The 25836-nt window shown below is 50.1% G+C and overlaps 1 protein-coding gene and 1 pseudogene across 5 annotated transcripts in view; one reads left to right on the forward strand and one right to left on the reverse strand.

Annotated features, from left to right (window-relative positions):
* The window catches only part of ACTN1 (actinin, alpha 1), a 105913-nt gene that overhangs the window by 37655 nt on the left and 42422 nt on the right, over nucleotides 1-25836 (forward strand). For all 5 annotated transcript variants that reach the window (XM_011949693.1, XM_011949694.1, XM_011949691.1 and 2 more), the window contains exons 2-3: nucleotides 18618-18732; nucleotides 23607-23726. In XM_011949693.1, coding sequence (XP_011805083.1) covers nucleotides 18618-18732; nucleotides 23607-23726 — 235 coding nt within the window. The remainder of the gene's footprint in view (nucleotides 1-18617; nucleotides 18733-23606; nucleotides 23727-25836) is intronic.
* LOC105517233 lies at nucleotides 7986-8510 on the reverse strand (annotated as a pseudogene).

Consider the following 25836-nt stretch of genomic DNA (forward strand, 5'->3'; position numbering starts at 1 on the left):
GAGATGGGGTTTCACCATGTTGGCCAGGCTGGTCTCCGACTCCTGAATTCAGGTGATCCACCCACCTTGGCCTCCCAAAGTGCTGGGATTACAGGTGTGAGCCACTGCGTCTGGCCTGGGCCTTTGCTATTTTGTTTCCTCTGCTTGGGCAGCATCACCCTCCTGACCACCCTGCTACCCGCCCCACACACGCATAGGGTGACCTACAGCTCTGCCTATACCTGCTATGCTGGTGTAATTATTAGTAGACCCCTTGGTGCCTTGGTTTGGATGACAGGTTATATGGGCCCCCTTCACATTTACAAACTTTTCATCTAATACTCCCCAGCCTTATAAATTCACTGACATCCTTGGGGTAGTGATCAGACACACTGCCCCCCTCCCACAGCCCCCCAGGATCAGTTCAGGGTCCTGTTTTAGCCTCATACCTTCCAGGACTTTTTCTATAGGCACTGGAGCTTAGTGTACAAGAATATACTCATTGATATAATCTTTGCTTACTGTTTGTCTTCTCCATTAGACTGTAGGCTCCATGACTTAGGACAGTGCCTGTATTTGCCCATGATGTAACCCCAGTGCCTGATACAGAATCAGTGCTCAGTAAGAATTTATGGAAGGAAGGAATGAATGAATCTGGCCGCAGCTGTCTGGCAGGGGAGGCCTGGAGCCTGGGCGAGTCTGTAGAATCTGCAGTGGCCTGCATGAAGGAGGCTGCCAACATCGGGCCAGTCCAAGCCCTAGCAAGCCAGTTGCCCACACTCTGGCACACATCATCGGCTTGGCTGCCCCTTTAATTATTCATCAGTCTTTCTCAATGGCCTTTGTGTTCAGAAACCCAAGGGAGAAGAATTCTAACCCTCTTTCCATCTCCCTAAAACTGAGACCTGGAAGAAAAACCTGCCTGGCCCATTCTGTGTCCCCAGGGGGCCAGCAGGTCCACAGCCTCCTCTCGGGGCTGGCTTTGAGCGTCGAAGTGTCCTGGGTTGCCCTGTGGCTCTGCTCCCCAGTCCACTGGGCCCAGGGACTGCCTGGGCACAGCTGAGCGGGAGCCCGTGTGGCTTGAGACTGAGCAGGGACTGGTGCAGGCTGGTGGGCAGAGCTGGATGAGTCCCCATCATTCCCCAGCCTGAGCAGAGGCTGAAGGCTGGCCTGGAAGAGTTTAGCCTCCCAGCAGAGTGGAGCAGGCTCAGGCTTTGACGTCCTAGAGACCTAGTTCACACCTCAGTTCTGCCTCTTGCTAGCTGTGTGACTGTGGGGAACTGGCCCTTGGTGTCCTGTTGCTTTGTTCCTTTAACCTAGAATTGTTGAGTGGATTTGCTGAGATGGCACATGCCTCGTGGGTGATGACAACAGTGAGTGGGCACTCACTGAGTGGTTATAATGGTAGCCAACATCTTTGAGCAACCCTAGGATATGATTCCCTCTCCTTCCCTCACCTCCCCTTGGGGCTCCCTGAAACACGTTGCCATCAGTGTCCCCATCTTGAAACCAAGGATGGAATGCTGAACTTTCCTCTCAAGGTCAGGGGGAGCGGGGTGCTGGGGAGCGGAAAGCACCCCTGGGGCTGCCCTTGCTGCAGTATCTGAAGTGAAGCCTAGGAGCCCCCGGTGCTGGTGGGGAGCAGCAGGTGTGGATCTCTTTGATCTTTGAAGAGGACTGTGAGTACACTGACCACAGGCGGAAGCCCCTCGCCCCGTCCTGCCCCGCCCAGAGGTCCCTGGGCTTCGCAGCAGAGGTGGACAGATCTGCCTACAGCTGCCCTTCTTCCCACCCTTCTGGAAATGGAACTTTCCACAGACACATTCCTGTTCCTCAGCTTGCTGCTCCCTGCTGCTGATACCTTGCTGCCCTGTCCCTCACGCCGGGCTGGCCATACCAAGGTGTTGGCGAGCTGCTCAGCCTGCTGGGCTGCTGACACCCCAGACCACCGCCAGCCTAGTGGACAGGCCAGGAGGGCAGTGATGGCACTGGGTCATGTTGTCCTGGGCCTGGGTGAGGGTTTCCTTGCTGCTTTTTAAGGTGCTGATCTGTGGGTGTGTGTTTTGGGAGAAGAAACTTTGTGTTGCTGAACCTCAGGTGAAGAGAATTGAGGTCGTTAGGATCCTCCGTCATGGCCCAGTGTCATCTCAGGGCCATGCAGGGCCACTGTGTGTCTGTCACATTTTATCCTACAATCTTCTGTGATGGCCATGCAGATTGTCCCCAGCTGCTCTCCTGCTGACACAAATGAGACAACGATGAACGTTCTGCCATACATCCCAGTGCAGCTGTATGACGATTGCATTGAGCAGGGAATTGCCGGGTTGGAGGGAATTTCCTGATACGGTGCTGGGTTACTCTCTAAAATGGCTGTGCAGTCTACTGTCCACCAGCCAGGCATGAGGGCTTCCGGATCCCTCAACCCCACCGACATTTGGCATAATCACCTTTCTAGTTGTTTGCCAGTCTCTTAGGTGTAAAGAGATGCATTTTAGTTTTGAGCTGCAGCTGAAGAGGAACTCTCCACGTGCCAAGACTGCTCCCCTCCTCCAGTCAGCTCTCTTGGAGCCAGAAACTTCCTCCTGGGTGGTGTTGAGAATCATGGTGATGCTCTGCAGAAAACCTGTCCTCTGTAGTGAGTGGCAGTTTATAGATAACAGCGTTTAATGCCTCAGTCCCTGCAGGAAGTTCTTTTTTTTTTGAGATGGGGTCTCACTGTCTCCCAGGTTGGAGTGCAGTGGCATGATTACGGCTCACTGTAGCTGTGACCTCCCTGGGCTGGGGTGATCCTCCCGCCTCAGCCTCCTGGGTAGCTGGAACTATAGGGGCACACCATCATGCCTGGCTAATATTTTAAAATTTTTTGTAGAGACAGAATTTTGCCTGTTGCGTAGGTTCCTGCGGGAAGTTTTGCTCCCTGGGGATGTCTGCTCCAGTCCCACCCCCAGGGTGCAAATCACTGGTGTGACTTGTGGTGGCTTGTGATGCTTCCACCGTTGCTGAACTCGTTCCCTCATCCCTTGGTATCTCTGGCATCCTGAGGGCTTGGGTTCCCTGGAGCTTTGAGAATTCCTTTGCAAAGTCATGTGGCTGCTGCTGGGTGGTTGTCCCTCAGGGAGGAGGTGGGTAGTACTGTGGCATTGGCTTGGAGTTTGGGCGGGATCAGTGCTGAGGTCCTATTGATCACGTTTTAACTGAGAGAGGTTGGGGTGCAGTGCCTGCTGGATCCTGCGGCCCACGTAAAGGAACACACTGGGCACCAAGGTGTCCCCCATGATCCCTTGATACTACCTGGGACCGTTTAGTGACAAGGGCAGTTCCATGGGTCCTGGAGTCATTCTTTTTGTCTCATGCCTTTCCATGAGCACCCTTTCTCTTGTCTTTCTTGTACTTTAGTAATGAACTCTAGACACTGTTAACTACTTAGGGTGTGCTGGGCTTTTTGCATAGATTATCTCATTGAAACTCCTTACCAACCCAGTTGAGAAAGGTATTGTCCCTGTTTTACAGATGAGGAAACCGAGGCTCAGAAAGGTCAAGAACTTGCTTAGGTTCCAAGGTTAGTAAGTGGCAGACTCATACTGAACCCAGCTCTTCTGTGCCCAAATCCGTTCTTAGCCACTAAGCCTTGGTCTTCAGAGTGTGATCTCTGGACTGGCAGCATCAGCATCACCTTGATACTTACTAGAAATGCGGTTTTCCTGCCTGCCTAGAACTTTGGAATCAGAAACTGGTGGTGGGGCCCAGCAGTCTGTATTTTAACAAGCCCTCCAGGCGATTCTGGTAAATGTTCAAGTTTACATGTCAAGTTTGAGAACCATTGCACTCAATTATTCTGCTGTTCTTTTTTCTGTTTTTTTTTTTTTTTTTTTTTTGCCCGGCTTCTCCCCTTCTGTCACTGGGCCAGTCACTGTAAGCCCAGACTTTGGACCCTGGCTACTCCTCAGTGGCTTCATGAGCTTTTTAAAGAGGTACAGTAATCTGTCCTCTGGGGCCTCCAGGAACCCCTCCCAAGTCCCCAAAAGCAGTTGACAGAGCTGATGCTCCAGCTGCCTCCAGCTGACAGCCTGGTGACTGGAACCACCATGGGGGTCAGAGTTCCCAGTCACTATGCCCGGGGAGGTGCTTTGAGGGGTATGAGTGATCCAGGGGTGGACTGTGGGACAGACCAGGACAGAAGCTCCTGCTGGGAGGTTATTTTAGGGCCACAGAAAGGAGACTTGGAAAACTTCCTTGTCCAAGCAGGATCTCTTTCTTTCTTGCAAATTTGTAATGATAAGTGGTTTGATCTTTGGAGAGGAGCTTCCACACAGGGGGTTGGAATCTAGGCAGGTTCCTTGTTTCTGGTCAGCAAGGCACACTCAGGAGAAATGACCCTGGGGAGAGGACAGAAGCTATTTTTTTTTTTTTTCAGTAGAGACAGGGTCTTGCTATGTTGCCCAGGCTGGCCTTGATCTCCTGGCCTCAGGCAGTCCTCCTGCCTCAGCCTCCCAAAGTGCTGGGATTGCTGGTGTGAGATACCAGAGCCAGCCATATTTAATTTTTGAGCCCCCACCGTAAGTCTAGTTTTCTGCTGTTTAATTCTTAGCTCAACCCCAGGAGGGGTGGATTTCATCATCCCATTCCACAGATAAGACCATGGAGGTTTCAAGCTGGAAGATTGAGGGTCATACTTCAACTACGTGGAGGGGTCAAGTTAGGGGCCAAAGTCTGCCAGACCCCGGGGTTCCCATATTGTATGAGTGGCAGGCTGGGCCAAATCCCTGTCAGTCAGCTGGGGGAGTTCTCTATGGAATTGAGTGACCCAGAGCTCTCAGCATCTGTGCCAGAAAAACCAAATGACCTCACTTTTGGTGGCTTTTCCTTCTTTGGGGAAGGAATGTGCTGGCCACTGCTGGGAGCTGCAGCCTGCTGAGGCCTGTGTGCTCTTAGACCTGCAAGAGCCAGAATCAGACTCCAGACATGGGGGAGGGGTTACAGGCAGGACCAAACTGTAACCCCGGAGGAGTGAGGAGGAGGCTGTTCTCACACTGGCCTCCTGGAGCGGGTGCCACTCTGCTTCGAAGACCAGCTCCTCCCATTTAGTAATCCTCATCTCAGCAGGCTCACCAGCCACTGTTCAGTAGCTGAACTAGCTCAATTACATCAGTCCCCTGAGAGGGCACTGGTCCAGGGCCTGCCTTTGAGCCTGGTTTCTTGCCAACGGGCCAAATGGGTTAAAAACAAAACCACATCTTGATATAAAAGGCTTAGCAGGGTCCTGGAACATTTTAGTTTAAAAGAGAAATAACAGCTTTATTGAGATGTAATTCACATACCCATACAATTCACCCATTTATACTACTTCATGGTTTTTAGGATGTTCACATAAATGGGCAGCTATTTATGTCATCAGTTTTGAACATTTTTATCACCTTAGAAAGATATTCTATACCCCTTAGCTATCACCTTCCCCCAACTCCTCCGTTCCCAGCCCTAAGAAACCACTAATCAAGCTGCTTTCTGTCTTCATAGGTGCTTTTGTGTTTTAACATCTAGTGAGTGCTTGGTCTGCGTCTGGCAGCGGACTGAACCCTTTGCACTAGCTCACATAGCCCTCCCTTGTGACTACCTTACGGGCTGCAGGCTCGTTTTATCTTTATTTTATTACTATTTTCACCATCATCATTCTGGCCTACAGAAGCCTTTATTGATGTGAGAACCAAGGCTCCGGGAGGCCCAGTCACGAGTCCAGGATTGTGAAGCCTGTACTGGACAGAGCTTGCTGTTGGCTGGCAGTTGGGGTGGGCTCTTGGGTCCCTGGGAGGGGGTGAGGCTGTGGATGGTGACAGATTGGCGGAGGCAGTTGACTCTCATTGGCGAGGAGCTAAGAGGACAGACCTGTTTCTTCACTAGGATCGTGTGCCCACCTGTTTTAAAGCAGCTCTGATTTCTCCTGGGAGCCCATAGGTTCCACCTGTACCAGGCAAGAAGGAGCTGGGCAGTGTGCCTTCTGGGGGGCCGTGGATGGCAGGAAGGCCAGATCGGAGTCTCTTGGTGGCCCAGGAGTCCTCTCAAGCAGGGTGCCTTTGTTAGGTCAAACAGCCTCCCAGAAAAAGCTGCGGGCTCCCTGCTTCTTGGCCCTGGTGACCCTCTGGGGGTGTGGTGCTGTGTCTTTTGAAATGGGCTGTAGATGGGTGTAAACCAGGAAATGTGGGCTCCACTCCCCACTCCCTGTCTCCTCCTCTTGGCCAGAGGCCGGTCTCAGTTCTCTCATCAATGGAGAAAAAAACAACAGGACTTCTTTCTTGCTCTGTGAATGATTAACTTTGATTAAATAGACAGTGAATGGGAAGTGAGAGCATCCTGACCGCTGACATTGACTGGGCTCCTGATATGTCCGGGGTGTCTTTCTGGCTGTTTTGCTTCCATTGTCATAATCTTCACAAAGTGGTGATGTTCTTTATCTGCATTTGTAAGGTGAGGCAATTGATGCCTAGATAGTTTAACTAAAGCCGTATAGTCAGTGAGTGGTGAGGACCTGCTGGGTTAACATTGTTGAAGTGTCTGTTGTGGACACAGCACCAGGCTAAGTCTTTCAGGACATAGGATCTAATTTGGTCCTGTCTCATTCTGTGCCATTGTAGGCCTTGTTATCCCCATTTTACAGATAGGGATCCTGAAGCTAGGATTAAATCTCTGTCCAAGCAGACAGATCTAATGTGAGGTGTGGGCTGGCACTGGAGCCTAGGTCTATCTTGTTCCAAAGTCCAAGGTGCACCCCCAGTCCCCTGCACTCTAGTCACCAGGACCCCAGCACTCACATGTCTTGGGAACAGGCTGTTAGGGCAGTGCCCGGTCCCAGCAGAGGCCTGGCAGTTGTCAGCTTTTTCAGCAGCCACTCCCAGGTGGATGGGAAGTAGGCAGATCTGGGTGGAGATGTTCCCGAAGACTCTGCTTTTCATCAGCGCATGAACCAGCTGACGGCTGGCTTTGAAGGGCTGGCAGTCAGCCCCTGATAAGTTAGCCAGATACTCCTATTTACCTTGCCAGAACACTGGGCATCTGAGATCACTTCTGGGCAGGTCTTTGCTTAGACAAACCATCCAGGGCCCACGCCCTGGCCAGACTGGCCATACTCTATGGGGGTCAGAGGGATTCCAGCACACCCCGGCTGCACCTCAGTAACCTCTTCAGCATCAGTGGATGCTGCAAGGGATTCAGCCCTGAGCACAGGGGCTGGCCTGGCCTTCCCCAAGGACCCTGCTAGTTCACACACCCTGCCTGCACAGCAGGGGGCTGGCTTGGGCTGGCAGGGTGCTTGCCTGGGGAGGCTTGAGGGCGGTTGGAGGCTGACGAGTTTGTTTTTGACTTGATGAGCCTAGACCAGAGTCCTGGGTGTTCTACTCAGGGAGAAGAAGGACCATCAGATGAGAAGCTGGCTTGTATAGGAGGCTGTGTACCATTTTCAGGAAGCACAGAAGCTCATTTGGGTGATTTCCTGGGGTCACTTGGCCAGAGTACAGCCCTTCATCTTACCCAGTTAGCAGTTTGCTGTCTTAACTATTGGGGAGATGTGTGTGTGTGATTGCTGGTGTATCCTCGTGTCCCGCTCCCTAATTATGACTTTCTTTAAGATTTTACACTGATAAGGCACTTTTAAGTTCTTCAGAGCCTTTTCCCTATATTATGTCTTATTTTATTCCCAAACTCATCCTTTTAAATAGATGGGATAATTTTTTCATTTTTTATCTTTATTTCGGAAACATCCTTTTTCCTTCTCCGTAATACCTGAGACTTGTCCCACCCTTGCCAAATAATCCCAGAGAAATGGGAAGTCCCCTCTATCCTATCCTAGAGGTCTGACATAACAATTAAATGTATATATTCCCAGACAGACTTTTCTTTTTTCTTTTTTTTTCAAAGCCACTAACTTTATTGATCTAAAAAACTTTACAAGGACAGTGACTGTTCTGCCAAAAAAACAGCCAAATGGTATCAAATGGACTGAAAGTGAGGGTGGGGGTGAGGGACGGGGCCAGGGATCCACGCAGGAAAGCTGATAACTGTCACCGGGGAACTGGCAAGGGAAAAAGGAAGGGGGAGGCATGCAAGAGCGAGACTCCAAAAAAGTTGAAATGGTTAGGGGAGAAAACTCCCAAAAGACCTGGAGTACGTTGGAGGTGAGCACAATGGCAATCTCTTCCTCTGTAGAAGACGGGGAGGAGTCCCTCCTCGGCTGCAAACTCTGGATGAGGGCTGGGGATCGAGGGCTTCCCAGACAGCATCACAAGAAGGCGTCGCACCACTCTCGAAGGCATCCGAAGCAGTCCTGGGACTGCTTGACACTTGGACCACAAGTGTGCTCCAGCCATTCCTGGAAGAGATCTTCATCTTTCTTCGGCACCAGAAACTGGCCAAGGACAACACAGGCCTTGTCAAAGCCCCTTTCCTCCAGCTTCTTGCCCAGGACTTTGCTTGGCCAGGCTCCCCACTGGCTCTTCCCCCATGGGCTCTGCCACGAAGTCTCGGTGCTTTTGGGAAGTTGTCATCTTGATCAGGCCTAATCGGCAGCTTCGGTTCCCGTAACCGTTCCTCCCGCCACCCCCTAGACAGATTTTTCTTATATTTGCATACTTAAAAAAAAAAAAAGGTAATGACAGCACATTTTCATACAAATGGTTTTGGTACAAAACTCAAAAGAAACAAAAGTATATTCTGTGAAAAACAAGTGTCCCCCACCCCCTGCCTTCCCATTTCCCTCCCTGAAGGCAGCCGATGATCCCGGTCCTTCTGTGTCCTGCTAGGGAGGTTGTAGCATAAAGCTTTTAGATACTGTTCGGAAAACTAGTATCAGGGGTCTGCTTGGTGAGGAGAGTTAGGAGCTGGCTTCCTTGAGACTGAAACACTGAGTATGTTCTGAGTTCACGGAGATGAAATTGTCCCGGGGGAATTTTTTGGCTTTCTTTGGCAAGGGGGAGAGCCCACCAGTCAGAATAAACCCTACACAGGAACAAAAGATTGTTGCTGGGTGCTATTTGGTTGTGTCTTCTAATTAGGCATGTTATGGGAAAAGTTGCTGGGCTCTAGCCTACAAGGTAGGAGGGACTTGTTTGGGCTAACAGAGCTGGAAGGGATTGAAGTGACTTCTCTGAGGTCACACGCCTGGCCAAGCCAGGGCAGGGCCCAGGTTTCCTGACCTTATCCTCTGAACACAACTCTCCTGGCCTGAATGGTGGCTGGTATTTTTGATTCCGGGAGAGTGGGAGGATGTGCTTGGAAGAGGTGTGGCCAGCACGTGAGGTTGGAACCTGGGCTGTCCCACCACTGCCCAGCTAGTCTTGTTTGGCTGCGGGTGGGTTATCTTGTTTATTCCACTGTGCAACAAATGGAAAAAGCACCTTTGTCAATGGAGGTTTCTCTGGGGAGGTCAGCCAGAGTGGATGGCCTGGATTGTGTGTTGAGACTTAAACATCAGAACAGAGTGCTCTGGCTGGGCGTGGTGGTTCATGCCTGTAATCCCAGCACTTTGGGAGGCCAAGGCGGGCAGATCACTTGAGGTCAGGAGTTTGAGAACAGCCTGGCCAACATAGCAAAACCCTGTCTCTATTAAAAATAAAAAAATTAGCCAGGCATGGTGGCACACGCCTGTAGTCCCAGCAACTCAGGAGGCTGAGGCAGGAGAATCGCTTGAACCTGAGAAGTGGAGGTTGCAGTGAGCTGAGATTGCACCGCTGTACTCCAGCCTGGGTGACAGAGGGAGACTCCGTCTCAAAATAAATAAATAAACAAACAAACAAACAGAGAGTTCTCTGACAGGAGAAGGGAGAGGGAGCAGATCATCATAAAAACCAACTGTACTGCCGGGCGCGGTGGCTCATACCTGTAATCCCAGCACTTTGGGAGGCTGAGGCAGGTGAATCACCTGAGGTTGGGAGTTTGAGACCAGCCTGACCAATATGGAGAAACCCCATCTCTACTAAAAATACAAAATTAGTCAGGTGTGGTGGAACGTGCCTGTGATCCCAGCTAGTCAGGAGCATTAAGGCAGGAGAATTGCTTGAACCCAGGAGGCGGAGGTTGCGGCTCTGAGCCGAGATTGCGCCATTGCACTCCAGCCTGGGCAACAAGAGCAAAACTTCTTCTCAAAAAAAAAACACCAAAAACCAAAAACCAAACAAACAAAAACAACCAACCACATTTACAGACAACTGTAAAACAGCAAAAATCCTCGGCAGTTCAGTTACTGGAGTGCAAGCCCTGTTAGCGTTTTGATGTGTTTTGTTTTTAGTCATTTTTTTCGTGTTTGTGATTGCTTACATAGTTTTAAACTTGGAGTACATACAGTCTTGAATCCTGCTCTTTGAGTTAATTACATATAAGCAGTTTTTTTCATAGTAACAGTTTCAGAACCCATCATTTTGGCCATGTACTATTTCATTAAGTGGATGATGAAGCCTAATATACTTAACCTAATACCTTATTAATATAATTTTTGGCTCTAATTTTTCTCTTTCAAGGAATGCTGGCAAGAACATTCGTATGCTTACAGCCTTTGCTTTATTTAGAATTATGAGTCTTTATTCAGGATGGTGGCCCAGAATTGGGCTAAGGGCTGGTGCACATCTTAGTTCACCTTGGTGAGTTGCTGTCCATCAGAGTTGTACCAATCGCCTGCCCACAGTGATGTGCCTTTGTCATTGTACCCACCAACAGCGGCAATGATCAGAAAAGTACTTCACACATGTAATAAGTGACAAATATATCTTTTTAAAATCCACAAGGCATGGCGGCATGTGTGTGACATGTCTAACCGCAGGCCCTTGTGACAGGTTTTGACATGGGTTCCTCATTGATCCAGCCCCAGGAGAGGCGCGCCCGCTGCCCCTCACGGGAAATCTTGCCAGCTTTTGCCGACTTCCAGATGGCTGATGTCCCCAAGGTCTGTCAGGAGTGTTAACTGTGGTAGGCACAGCTGTCTGCTGCATGCTTGTTTTAACATGTCATACATTATTACGTGTGTAACTTTGTTAGGAGACTTAGAAAGCTTTCATGTTTTCCCATTGTGAAACCAAAGACCCATTGGGTCTTAATTCAGATTTAGCCTGCGACATTTTTGGGGGGCCTGTGGGATGTCTTATTTTTTACACTGTGGCAGCATTTCAAAACTGAGGGAGTCTACATAAAAATCTAGTTTTTTTTTTTTTTTTTTTTAAGAGAGGGTCTCACTCTGTCACCCAGGTTGGACTATAGTGGCACAATCATGGCTCTCTGTAAGCCACGACCTCCCAGGCTCAAGCAATCTTCCTACCTTAGCCTCCTGAGGAGCTGGGACTACAGGTGTGCACCAGCATGCTTGGCTAAATTTTGTTTGATTTTTTTGTAGAGATAAAATCTCACTGTGTTGCCCAGGCTGGTCTTGAACTCCTGGACACAGGTGATCCTTCCACCTTGGCCTCCCAAAGTGCTGGGCATAAGCCACTACACCCAGCAAAAGTTCAGATTTCTGTCTCTTCTTCATTGGAGGTGTGGCAGCCCAGGGCCCACGTTCCCATATGAGGCACAGAGGAGCTGCTTCTGCTTCAGGCCACCTCCTGCCGTGATACAGAGGCCGTGTTCTAGTTGCCATTGGGCAGCTCGCATGTACCCTGGTACACCTGTATTTTGGGATAGCCATGTTTTCTTCTGGGTAGAAAAACAAAGGATAGCCCAAGAGAGCCACTGTTTCAAGAAAAATGCATAAGAATACAGGGAGGTGGCTGGGCGCGGTGGCTCACGCCTGTAATCCCAGCACTTTGGGAGGCTGAGGTGGGCGGATCACTTGAGGTCAGGAGTTTGAGAACCAGCCTGGCCAACATGGTGAAACCCCGTCTTTACTAAAAATACAAAAAAAATTAGCCAGGTGTGGTGGTGCTCGCCTGTAATCCCAGCTACCCAGGAGGCTGAGGCAGGAGAATCGCTTGAACCCCTGTGGCGGAGGTTGCAGTGAGCCGAGATCGCACCACTGCACTCCAACCTGGGCAACAGAGCGAGATACATCTCAAAAAAAAAAAAAAAAAACAGGGAGGTGAGGACTAACTTGTCCTACACTTGACCCCTCCTTTTGTTTTAGTGTCCTCATCTCTAAAGTGGGGAGAATACTTGTCCCAGAGTGTCATGTTGATGATTCAATGAGTTAAAGGAGGTAAAGCACTCAGGAGAGGATCTGGCATGTAGCAAATATTCCATACATATCAGCTGCTGCTGTTACTATGATCTTTGGCATATGTGTTTGTCTCCTCCAGATGAGGAACTGAGGGGTGAATTTTGGTTGTCATAGCTTGGGGTTGGGGAATGTTACCAGCAACTAGGGCGGGGTCCAGGGGTGCTGCCGAACGTCCTGTGATGCATACAGCAGCTTCCCTGCCCCCACCCAAACATTTTTCAGACCCCAAATATCAGTAGTACTGAGGTGGAGAAACCTTGCTGTATATATAAAGGGGAGTTTGTTAAGGAGTACTGATTCACACGATCACAAAGCAAGGTCCCACAGTAGACTGTCTGCAAGCTGAGGAGCAAGGAAGCCAGTCCGAATCCCAAAGCTGAAGAACTTGGATTCTGATGTTTGAGAGCAGGAGGCATCCAGCACGGGAGAAAGACGGAGGCCAGGAGACTCAGCCAGTCTAGTCTTTTCATGTTCCTCTGCCTGCTTTTATTCTGGCTGTGCTGGCAGCTGATTAGATGGTGCCCACCCAGATTGAGGGGGGGGTCTGCCTTTCCCAGTCCACTGATTCCAGTGTTAATCTCCTTTGCCATCACCCTCACAGACACACCCAGGAATAATAATACTTTGCATCCTTCAATCCAATCAAGTTGACAATCAATATTAACATCACACCGGGCATGGTAGTGTGCACCTTTAGTCCCAGCTACTTGGGACGCTGCAAAAAAAATCCTCTAAACCAACATTTTCAAGGGCTGCCTTTGCAGGGCTGCCTCAGGCTCTCAGAGTCAGAATGATGAGGGACCTTACTTAGCTCTGCCGGAGGGAGCTGCTTGAATCCCTTCCCCAGCGCCTTTGCGAGCCCTGCCTTTAGCCACAGGTAGCACACTGTATAGCCAGCTTGTGGTCTGTTCTTTATTATGTTGAATTCTAATCTTCCCTGAAACTTTCTGTCCTTCATTCTAATAATAGTAGCTCCCATTTTTGGAGGCTTATGTGTGGGTAATTGTGCGTAAGTGTTTTCCACGTGCTGCTGCAACGATCTTCCCCACCCTGTGAGGTAGGTTCTATTACCATCCCCGTTTTACAGATGTGGAGATGGAGGCCTGGAGAAGTCAAGTCACCTGCACAGTCACTCACTGGATCCAGGTCCATCTTGCTCTAGAATCCACTTTCCTCACCATTCCTCATCACTGGCCTGTTCTGCCTGGTCTGTACCCAGCAAGTTGACTCACTCATTCACGGGAGGGTCTTTAGATATTTGCAGTGAATCCCTCAGCCTTCTCATCTCTCCTTCTGGTCATGGAGCCCCAGTCCCCAAGGTTCCCCTCAAAGGCCTGTCTGGTCTGCTTACCATCTGGAGTGATCTCGCTTGCCTCTTGACAACCACCTGCCTGTCTCTGGGCTCGGCCTGTCTCTGCCAGGCTGCCCCAGAGAGGCTGCCCATCTTCTGCCAACTCTGCTGATGTTCCGTCAGCTCAGACTGTCTGTGCCAATGCTGGCTGCAGTCCCCTGGATTTCATCTGGTTGGTGTTTTCACTTCACAGTGACCCATTTTCAGTGACACCCTGTGAGATTCAGCTTACCTGTTTGGCCCCTGAGAATCTCAGCCTTGGTTCTGGTGTTCCCTTCCAGCACCCACCCGTGCCTGCACCTGAAATCCACATCATTCGGGTGGAGCAGAAAGTGTGAGGGGCTGGAGGAGTCGGGAGGTTGGGTTATGAATGTAACCCAGCCGTGTGAGCTGGGGAAAGCCGCTCACCCTCTCTGGTGTGTGTTCTTAGTTGTAAAGTCAAAGTTTGACTTGGGTGGTGCCTAACACCTCTTCTAGCTCTAACATTCTTTTATGAGGTGTGTTAACAGCATAAACTGATAATAATTATACTCCCAATTGTGGTGGCAATAGTAACAATGGTTAATTATTGCAGTTGCTGTAACATTTTCAGTGTTTTAAGTGGACTGTCTCATTGACTCCTCCAGTAGTCTGCTGGGTAGGTGCTGTTACTGCCCCCACTTTACAGATGGTGCCTTCAGGCAGAGCCATGCCAAGTGACTTGTCCAGGGTTTACCACCTGCTAGAAGTTGATAGGCCTGGATTTGCAGTGTCTTCTTTAGAGTGACTAAATCCTTGCATTCCCGTGGATACTTGTCTGCAGAGTGATCCGAGCAAATCCCATGGCCCTCCTGCTTTAGGGTCTTGTGATTTATCCCTCCCTCCCCCCTGACCAAGGGTGTGAAGGATGCTTGACTGTAAAAGCTCATCCCCTGACTCATGCTTCTGTGGTAATCTTCTGTACCCCAGATCCCTGCACAGTGTGATTATTCAGACATCCTTTTAGAATCTAAAATTCAGGCAGTGATGATGATGGCAGGAACCACCACTTTGTGCACACTTACTATATTTAAGACACAATGATACTATATTGTCATTATTCACAGAAATTAACATTACTATGCTAATATTATTTACTACATAAGGGTATTTCCTCTCAGTCATGCCTGGGAGATGCTGTTGTCCCCCATTTACTCACATGAAAACTGAGGCTCAAAGAGGCCTATTGTGGCCAAAGTCACATTGCAGTGTGTCTGAGCTGGGGGGCAGGGAAGGCATGTTCTCAAAAGCCATACTCCTTTCCAACACATTTTAAAGGAAGTGTATCAACGTGATAATTGTGAAAGATATGACGAAAAGATGTTAGCGGCATTTGTGAGAGCAAGGCTGTGAGACCTGGACGGAAGGTGGACAATGTGATTCTGTCTCCATGGCCAGCTCCGTGAGCCCTGGCCTGGGTTGGGGCTTCTCTGTTGGCACCTGGCCAGGTCCCTCTTTGCAACCCTGAACTTCAGGGCTGGAAAGTTGCACTCTTCACCTCCTCAAACCACCTTTAAACTGGATTAGACATGAGCAGTGGCTTCGAGGTCAGTGAGAGGCTGAGCAGGGGTCCAGGCTGTTTTGCGGCCCCTCCCTCTGTCCCAGGTCCTCAGAGACTGTGCAGGGCCGGAGCGGGTGGAGTACAGCTAGGGCTGCTGAGAGGAGAACAGGCCATTGCCGCTGCTCTGTGGGAACATCCCAGTGTGGATCCTTGGCATCCCCGAAGCCATTTCTGGAACGGAGTGGATCCACTGAAGACCTGCCGTCCCAGGTCTCCTTTGTCAGGCTGTGAGGCTGAGCGTGACCCAAGGAGGTGACTTGAAGATGGCCCTCTCCCACGAACACGCCACAGTTCCACCCTCTCCCACGAACACACCAGCACCGGTTCAAAAAGCTCGCATGTTGTCATCTTGGAAACAGTACAGTGCATGGCGGGGTGGGACCTACAACAGGAGGGTTTGGTGGCTGGGGGCAAGGAGAGGATGGGGGTGGGAGTGCAGGGGAGCAAGAGCAAGTCCTCTGAGACCTGGTCCTGAGAACATTGTGGGGAGCTAGTCCTCTTCCTCCTCCCCACTGTTTGCTGAGCATTTACTCAATGGCAGGTTCTTTACGGATATTTTTTGAGTTAATCTTTTTAACTTTTATGAAGTGCTCTTACTGTCCCTGTTTTACTGCAAAGGGAACTGAAGTTTAGGAAGGTTAATCTGAAGGTCACACAGCCAGTAAATAGTGGATCTGAGAACAGAACCCAGCTCTGATGCGTCCCGAAGGGCATGTTGTTGATCACCGAGTCACTGCCACCATTTCCTCCTCTTGCCTCAACTTTGCAGTGGGTGCTGCTTGTCGGGGAAACTTTGCAGTTTGAGAGGTGCTCAGAGCCCCCTTCAAGGCAGTAATCTGTGGGGCCTCTGAGGATTGGGGCTTTCAGTAAAGCCGTGTTCCAGTGCTTTGTCCAGGAGACCCGAGCAAACACAGCTGTGTCTTGTTTCCCAGGGCTAAGCCTGGCTTCTCCAGGAAAGGGGACTGGCTGCTTTCAACAGCGCTTTTCCTCTTTCAAAAGCAGTGTCTTTTTACAACAGCAGCCTCTTCCTCCTTTATCTCACCCCCAACCCCCTCCACGACTGGGTAGTAAACAGTGAGAATTTACAGCCCCCAGCTGGGCGGGCGCAGGGCGGTGCCTGCTAGGACCCCGGGTGTTTCAGTTCACATTGGACCTGAAAGCGTCCCTTCGAGTTGCTGGGGCTGACACGGTTCCCCTCAAGGGAATAGAAAACCTTAGGCTGAAGGTTCAGTGCTGGGGGCCTGGGATTGGGTGCTGGGGATGGCCAAGTTGGTGATAAATGAGAAAAGACCGTCCACCCCAGTGTGAACGCACACTCCAGTGTGAATGCACAGCTTGAAGACACTGGGCAGACCAGTGTCAGCTGGGAGAGAATGTGCAAAACCAAAATAAATTATATTTGTTTTAAAGAGTTAAAAATCCTTTAATATTTTTTCTACCAATAAAAAGAAGTTAAAAATAAAGATAAAGGCTAAAGGATAAAGGTGCAGTGCCAGCACCGGAGGAAGGATGCTTGATACATATGCTTCCCTCCCCTGTTGTGTCCTCTTTCCTCCGAGCTGTCTTCTGTGTCCAGAGGGTCCCTAAGAGCACTGTTTGTCCCATCACCCCCTGCCCTGAGAGCATTCAGCCTCACCCACAAGGTACAGTTGGATCTCCCAGGACCCTCTCAGCTTTGCATCCAGTTCCCCACTTGTTCCTTCACCTGGCTGCCCAATTCTTACGTCCACTAGAATGTCTGCTGCACAGAGGCAAGGACTTTTGCTGTTTAGCTCACTGCTGTGTCCCTGACTCTGTGCCCTGGGTCTCTGGGATATAAAGGTGAACACTGAGTTTCTACCTCCAGGAGCTCCCAGGCTGGGGGCGTGGAGCTGACAAGTGGCTAGACATAATGGGTGAATGCAGGGTACTGTGGGTGTATGTCCAGCACAAACATAGTAGGTGCCTATCAGGAAGGCTCCCTGGAGGAGGTGATATCTCTACCCAGTCTTGAAAGATGAGTGAGTTAGCCAAGCAAGATAGAGAGGACACTGGAAATCAATGTATGCCTCCTATCCACCCCGATTTGTGTGCCAGTCTTCCCAAAGCTCTGGGATAGCACAATACGCTGCTTCTCTTCATCGTGGGAGTAGGCTGGCCTGCAGAGTGGAGACATGTTTGCAGGAAGAGAGGTATTCCGTATTGGTAAGTCACTAGTGAGACATGATTGAAAGATTAAGCCCAGAGTCACAGGGTATCATAATGCTGTCCCTTTCTCCCTGCCTGTGTGGAGTGATAGCTCCTGTCCCCCTGTTCCCTTTCTTGCTCATAGGCTCTTCAACTTTTGCTTCTAAATCTAAGCAGCTATTTCTTTCCCCCTAATACTCGCTGATGTGATGTTCTTCCCGCTTCCTGCCCACTCATTGCCACTTCACCTTTGGAGTTCCCCAGGGCAGGAGGAAGGGGGTGGGGAGCATGAGGCTGTGACCTTTCCCATGAGGAAGAGTATTTCTAGTGTGGTTCCTACTATCACATGAATGATACTCTTCACACCCTTTGAATTTTGCAGGGCAGGTGGGAAGAGAGCTGAATGGCTCTGGTGTTGGGTGAGCCCCATGTAATTGGTAGTGCCATTTGGTGCAGAGAAGTCTGGAGTTGCCAATGCATGATTTAGATCTAAAGCAAGGGAGCTCTTCTCTCTGGTTGCCATAGACTGGAGACAACTGGAGAGAGACACCCATTTTAGATGTGTAAAACTGAAATGCATGCTTTTCTCATGTTTGTTGAGACACCTGTTTCTGTTTGAACCACCAGGTGGTGCTGTTGGCACGGGATGGCTTAGTTGCTGCCTCACCTGATCATGATCTGCTTGATAGAGAACTGTGAAGCTGATGATCTTTGATTTAACCTCCTTACGTTCCCTTTCTGGAACTCCTCATGCTTTTGCAGCTTAAGGTGCCCCTATCCCCACCCAAAACACACACAGATACACATTGGGGTGCTTACTCTTCTTCCCCCTTATCCTGACACCCTGCATCTGAATTCTGTTCTCAGCGAAACTTATTACTCCTTTCTCTTAGCTGGCTGCTAATGAAATGATTTAATATACTAATTTACCCTAAGGTGTCAACAGGGCTTAATATGTTACTTCCGGGTTACTCTGTCTTAAAACTGTGAAGATTGAAACTAAGTCTTATAACTTAAGAGGTAACTTATAAGAGTGGAATTGTGGCATTTTCAAATGTGGGTGTGCATGATGTCTGTGAGAGAGGGCTGGGAGGTGGATGTTAAGGAAATTTGCTGCTTCATCTCCCCTGCTTGCTCCCACCCATGTAGCAGGCTCTGTGTAGGGTCCTTCGGCTGCTGCCCTGTGGGGAGCTCAGTGCTTGGTTGATGCTGTGAATGAGACCATGGTGGGGCAACTCTGTTGAGAGGCTCTGCTGAGTAGGTGTCCACTGCCCACCTCCCAGCGCTGTTAAACAGCTTGTCCAATGAGGATGACAACACCAGTCCCCTGACCACTTGCCCTTCTTCTCTCTGCCCAGACATTCACGGCATGGTGTAACTCCCACCTCCGGAAGGCGGGGACGCAGATTGAGAACATCGAAGAGGACTTCCGGGATGGCCTGAAGCTCATGCTGCTGCTGGAGGTCATCTCAGGTGAGGCGGACCTTGGCCCAGGACGAGATGCTGTCTATTGGTGCTGTCTGACACCTTGGCATCGCTCTGCCCATGGGCGCAGCTGGTTTTGGGACTCTTGAAACAAGTTGGGGATGACATGTATGAATTCCTCCTAGGAGCGTGGGTCTGAGTTCTGGTTCTGGTGCCAGGCATCCAGGTGCCTTGGACAAGTTGCTTTGCCTTTCTGTTTCAGCATCCTTGTTTGTTAAAAAAAAAGGGAGGCTTTGAAGGAACTGAGGTTCTTTCTCCTCCCCAGTGCCAGGAATCTGTGGTCAAGAATGTTAACCATGGGTGACTGTCTCCAAATCTTGGCTCCATTACTACTTATCTAGCTGTATCCAGGTGACCCAGGCCATTCCCAGTACTGTCTCCAAATCTTGGCTCCATTACTACTTATCTAGCTGTATCCAGGTGACCCAGGCCATTCCTAGTACTATCTCCAAATCTTGGCTCCATTACTACTTGTCTAGCTGTATCCAGGTGACCCAGGCCATTCCCCAGCCCCCGGTTTGTCCAGATGTCTGGAGGGACAGCTCTACTGGAACACACATCTCATCCTGCTTATGAATGCCTTTCTGCTACCATCCCTTAAAGAGTGGGAGTCCCGTGAGTCTAGCCTTGGTTGATACACTGGGCCATGTTAGCTACTCTCTTCACTTTCTCTTCACCTTGATGCTGGTAAGCCTTAGACCTAATCCCAGCCCAGGCCTCTCCCTTGAGCCACCTCTCAAATGCTGAACCTCGCTGGGCGTCTCCACCCCAGTGTCCCACACGGTCCTCTCAGCATGTCCAAAACTCTGTGCTTGTCACTCCTGCCCTAGCAAACCTCTTTTCCCTCCCAGAGTCTTGTTCTCTGCACCCGAGGTGGGATCATAGACAGTTCTTCTTTGCAACTTGTTACTGATGTTCTGTTCATTCTGATTCCTTCTTCTCAATCCTTTTAACTCCTACTGTTGTGGTGTCATTGTGGCCTGTGTCAACTCTCACCTAGATGATCCCATAAAGGCCTTTACCCCAGCTCCTCCTGGCAGTCCACCCCTGTCGCTGTAGCCAGAGGGCTCACCCGACAGTCAGTCCAAATATGGTCACGCTGTTCCCTGCTTACAGCCCTCAGCCCGCGGTGCCTCTCCAGGGCTTTCAGCCTGCAGGCCACATTCCTTAGCATAGCTTATGGAATCCTGCATGGGCTGGCACCTGCTTTGTTTTCAACTTACTATTCCCAAAAAGGTATCAGACCTTAGATCCTCTGCCATTTGGCGGTGGGGGTGGGGAATGTGCAGCTCTCCTCAGATGACATCCACTTTCTGTTCCCTGTGCCTTTGCACAAGCTCTAACTGCCCTTTTTTTTAAAGTAATTTTTTCTACTTTCAGATAAAACCTGTGTGTATGGTAAAGTAATATATAACAAAAATGTATCATTTTAGCCATTTTAAAGGTTGCAGTGCAGTGGTATTAAATGCATGTACTCACTGTTGTGCGGCCATCACCACTGTCCATCTTCAGGGCTCCTCACCGTCTAAAATCAACACCCTACACCTGTTAAACACTAGCTCCCCGCTCCCCCTGGCCCTCCCCTGGCAGCCAACATTCTACTTTTTGTCTCTGATTTGACTCCTCTAGGTATACCTTGTACGAGTAGAATTATACAGTATTTTTCCCTTTGTGACGCTGGTTTATTTCACTTACTAGAATGTCTTCGCGGTTCATCCGTGCTGGAGCATGTGCTGCCATCCCTTTCCTTTTTAAGGCTGAATCATATTCCATTGTATGTATGCCCTACAGATATAAAATGGCTGCCTACATTTTGTTCATTCACCTGTCAGTAGACACTCGAGTTGTTCGTACCTTTTGGGTATTGTGAATAATGCTGGGACATGGGTGTACAAAATACTTTTAAAATCCCTCTTTCAGTTCTTTTTCTGTATATTCCCCAAAATGGAATTGCTAGGTTACATGGGAATGCTCTGTTTAATGTTTTGAGGAACCACCATGCTGTTTTCTTCTAACTGTCTTTATTTATTTATTTATTTTCTTTTTTCTTTTTTTTCTTTGAGATAGGGTTCCACCATGTTGGCCAGGCTGGTATTGAACTCCTGACCTCAGGTGATATCCCCGCCTCAGCCTCCCAAAGTGCTGGGATTGCAGGTGTGAGCCACCGTGCCCGGTCTCTAACTGCCTTTTAGAATGTCCCTGCTTCCTACCTCCTCCACTACCCTTCCCCAGTTTTAAACAAACCTGGCCTTACTATTTATCATTCTTCAAAACACAGCTTGAGGGTGTCCTTCAAGAAGGCTTCACCCCTCCTCTGTCCCCTAATCTGAGTGGGCTGTGCCCAGCCCGCACCACAGCCCCCTACCCCCCGCCCAGCTCCCCAACACCTCTAATACCCCATTAATTCCTCTGCTGTGTCTTTTACCATGAAGTGTAATCATTTTTGGTTCGCTTGTTTTCTTCTCTGCTCCACACAGCTCCTTGGGGCAGGCCATCTTCTCTTTGTGTCCCAGGTGCTTCGAACAGCACCAGACATGTAGGTAGTGCTCCAGGAACATTAGAACGACTGAGTGCTCAGAGCTGGACTTGTCTGCATGATACCCAGTGTATTCCTGCTGCATGGGTCTGACCTGTGCCCGGGGGAACCTGTGCACTTCTGTGAAGCATGTGTCTCTTTCCCAAGGCTGGGGAAGATCTGTTCTATGAAATGATCTGTTCTCCCCTGGACAGGAAATGCTGGGGTATCTTCTGATCATCGTTGGAGATGGGTAGGGTGCCCCAGGATAAGGAGAAGAAGGGGGATGCTGCCTACAGAGGTTCTCAAAGTGTGGTCCTTGGACTACCCACGCCAGAATCAGCAGGATTGCTTGTCAAAATGCAGATTTCCAAACCTTACCCCAGCCCTCCTAATCACAGACTTAGTGAGAGGGGGAAAGGGGTTGGACAGCCACAGATTAGCAAGTTCTCCAGGTGATTTTGTGCTGACTGACGTTTGAGAACCACTGGCTCAGGTCTGGGAAGCGTTTCCCATTCTCCCATGTTTAACCCTTGCCTCCTCCACTGTCCTCTGCAGAAGCCTCCTTCCGGCCAGTATGCGCAGCTGCTGAGTGGCTGGGGCACTCCACTTAGCTGGACAGGCCCCAAGGGCTGGGGCTGTAGCAGGAGTAGCCTTCCAGGGAGGGACATGGTGCTGCCTGCATCCATCCTGTGGGGAGGGAGCCCCTATGCCATCTCCCCTGGACAGGAAATGCTGGGGTACCTTGCTGGGCTGCAGCCAGAGCCTTGGGAGGGCCCCAAGTGGAAAGTCTTGATTTAATTTAAAAAACAGCTGTGCTTCCCTGGGAGCTGACAGCCAGATCCCATCTGTGGCAGGAAGTCTGCTGTCTTCCAGAAGCTAGCGGGCTGCTGGGAGGCCACCTGGAGAGGTGCTGCTCTGACAGGGTGGGCTAGGCCAGAATCCCAGTGGCTGGTCCCTGGAGCTCTCACAGCCAGACTGTCGGCCTGCTGGGGAGACAGTGGGGCTGGTCGGGAGATCAGGGCAGGCACAAGGGGCCTGAGTTCCAGGCTCTGTGATGGTGGTTCTAAGCCTTTTGGGGTCCTTGGCCCCTTAGAGACCCTGAAAGCTATGTACCCCTTTCCTAGGTATGGCCACATGCTGCACTTAGAAAATTCTCAGAGGCCCCTAGATGCTCTTTGTTCTGGGATAAAAACACTCTTAATGGGGGTATTTGGAGAGCCAGCTCCTCTACCTCTATTTTCCCTTTTTTTTTTTGAGAGGGAGTCTCGCTCTGTCGCCCAGGCTGGAGTGCAGTGGCCGGATCTCAGCTCACTGCAAGCTCCGCCCCCCAGGTTTACGCCATTCTCCTGGCTCAGCCTCCCAAGTAGCTGGGACTGCAGGCGCCCGCCACCTCGCCTGGCTAGTTTTTTGTATTTTTTTTTTTTTAGTAGAGACGGCGTTTCACCGTATTAGCCAGGATGGTCTCGATCTCCTGACCTCGTGATCCGCCCGTCTCGGCCTCCCAAAGTGCTGGGATTACAGGCTTGAGCCACCGTGCCCGGCCTCTACCTCTATTTTCTCGAAGGTTCTGACCTTGAAACCTGAGCAGCAGAAGCTACTGTGTGGAGTCTGGAGTTGGGGGTGGAGGGTTGACCTGGAGCTGAGCCCTGGGTGCCCATGGGAAGCAGCATAACAGGACAAGAACTGCAGTTCTCAAATGGGGATAGCAGCCCATTTAAATACCAGGGAAGTTCATACTTGAGTGACCTATACCCTCCTCCCAGGGCATAGGGAAGGCTAGAAAGGAGTTCAGGGCCTTTGCATGTACTATTCCTTCTGCCTTGATCATCATTCCTTGCTTTCTTTGCCTGGCTGCAAAGACTCAGACCTTTCTGACCAATCCTCAGTTCCTCCTTCCTCTTCCTCCTCCTCTTTTGAAGAGCATGGATCTTTCTTTGTATATGTTCATTGTATATATTTATTTGTGTTTCTCTGTTTAAGGTCTGTCTCTCCTACTGGACTATAATTACATAAAGGCAAGAAACTGTTTTGTTCACCCCCTATGCCTAGCACCCAGCCAAATCCCTGGCATGCAGTAGGGGCTTAATAAATAAATGTTGAGTGGATGCAAGCAGGTTTGGACCTGAGAAGCGGAAGAAAGAAGAGGCAGGGTAGATTTGCCTCCATTCCCTGCCAGGGTGACATTCTCCAGCCCCTGAGCGGCGTGTGAGCGCAGACACACATGCACACATGCACACGCTCCTGCCTAGCTAAGCTGTGCCTTGGATGAGGGTGTAGTGATAGTAGCTCTGGCCCCTGGCTCACAGCATCTCACCTTCCTTTTCCTCCCTCTTGGTCCAAACAGGTGAACGCTTGGCCAAGCCAGAGCGAGGCAAGATGAGGGTGCACAAGATCTCCAACGTCAACAAGGCCCTGGATTTCATAGCCAGCAAAGGTGTCAAACTGGTGTCCATCGGAGCTGAAGGTGAGTAAGGCCTGCCTCTGGTGGCCCCAAGGAGTCTGATTTTCTTTGTCCCCCCTGGTTCTCTTGGCCTTTTTTGAGCTGCCTCCTGGGCCCTGCATCACTTGGGGGCATTGGGCAGTGGGTCCCCAACACCTCCATCTGGTCGCCTGTGGGTGCTTTGTATTGCGACAGCGCTTTTCTAGTCTCAGCCCTGCCCAAAACCGAGGACTCAGACCCCTGTTCCCATGCCTGCACCCGCTGAGCCACGTGCTCGCTCTGTGGAGTCCTTTGTGTGTGTGGCATGCCACCTCCCCTATCCACAGGCCTGACTGCACAGCATTGCCTGGAGCAGAGGATTTGTGTGTGGGCTGGAAAGGGTGTGCACACACAGGCTGGTAGAGGCCGGGGGCTGCCCCGAGACTCCCCCGGGGTCCTGGCAAGACTGAAGTCTGTAGGAACATTTTTAATAGCATTTCCCTGCAGTGTAGCTTCCTAACTCTTTCACTTTTACTTAGAAACACTTCCCAAAAAAGCTATTACTAAGATGTCCTTAATGATTGAAAGAAGATAGTGTAATTTCTTGTGTGCGTGGTGGTGGCTCTGAAAAATTGAGAGTTGGTCGTTTAGAGCAGGCAGAAGATATTCTATCCAGGCCCCTTCAGTCCTGTGACCATGGATTTAGCAAGTATTTATGGGGCACCTGCTGCGTGAGGTCAGAGACCTGAAAACGAACGAATCTCACTCATTCGAGACACACCCTGGCTGTGAGAGTGGACTACTCGCTCTGTGGCATGTACTTAATCCTCCAACAACCCTATGAGGTAGTGCTCGTAATTAATTCTCCCAATTTTGCCATAAGAAAAGAGATGCTTAAAGAGATTACGTTACTTCCTTAAGGTTCTGCCGTCAATAAATGGCAAAGCCGGAACTCAAACGCAGGTCTTTGTGACACCAGAGAAATGCCCTCAGAGAGTGGCCTTTCCTTGGAGGGGACAGGAGTCTTGCTCCTGGTAGGTCCATAGGAGCAGATCTCTTCTCTGGTTGAGGCTTACAGTCCCCTCTCTTCTAGAAATGGAGGGATATTTTGTTGATGCATCAAATGGAGAACTTTAACACAGGCTGAGCAAACTGCAGTGCATGGGGTCAAGTCCAACTGACTCGGATTTTTGGAAATATTGGAACACAGCACACCCGTGTTAATGTATCATCAGTGGCTTTTGTGCTTCAATGGCAGTGTTGAGTAGTTGCTACAGAGATTATATGGACCACAGAGCCAGAAACATTTGTTATCAGGCCCTCTACAGAAAAAATTTACTCACCTCTGGCCTTATCTGGAATTCAGGCCAGTGCCCAAGGTGGTCGCGGGAGGTGCCTTGTGGATTCCAGCATCTCCCCCACCAGCTATGAGCTTCCCAAAGGCAGAAAGCATGGTTTCTACATCCTGTGGCCCCAGCTCCTAGCAGCATGATGCACACAGTAGGTGCTCAATAAATGTTCAAAGGATTGACATATAGCAGTATACTCTGCTTTGTGATTAGGAAGATGTTCTCCGCCTTATAAGAAAAGAACAGTTTGTTTTATTAGGGAGCAACTCAAGACTTGCAGAAAAAGTTATAACTAAGCAGGCGTGGGAGGCCAAAGACAGTCACCCGGGTGATTGGTGCAGGCTCAGATGCCCCCGGGGCAGGGGAGTGTAGAGAATTTGTGAAGTGGTTCAGGGGTCAGTGGCAGGGGTGGGTAGGGGCTGTGGCGAGCTGCAGAATCATGTCCTAAGTGGGGTGGGCACCTTGTGGATGTAAGAAATTGCCGCTGTGTGGATCCAGTGCTGCTAGATCTTCCGGTTTTTCAAAAGAAGCCAGAAATCCAGATTTTTTGAAAAGAAAAATTTGGCAACTAAATTTTTTTTTTTTTTTTGAGACGGAGTCTCGCTCTGTCGCCCAGGCTGGAGTGCAGTGGCCGGATCTCAGCTCACTGCAAGCTCCACCTCCCGGGTTCACGCCATTCTCCTGCCTCAGCCACCCGAGTAGCTGGGACTACAGGCGCCTGTCACCTCGCCCGGCTAGTTTTTTGTATTTTTTTTAGTAGAGATGGGGTTTCACTGTGTTAGCCAGGATGGTCTCAATCTCCTGAC

This window comes from Colobus angolensis, unplaced genomic scaffold, assembly GCF_000951035.1.
Source record: "Colobus angolensis palliatus isolate OR3802 unplaced genomic scaffold, Cang.pa_1.0 Scaffold3, whole genome shotgun sequence".
In the NCBI taxonomy this organism is placed as follows: Eukaryota; Metazoa; Chordata; class Mammalia; order Primates; family Cercopithecidae; genus Colobus; species Colobus angolensis.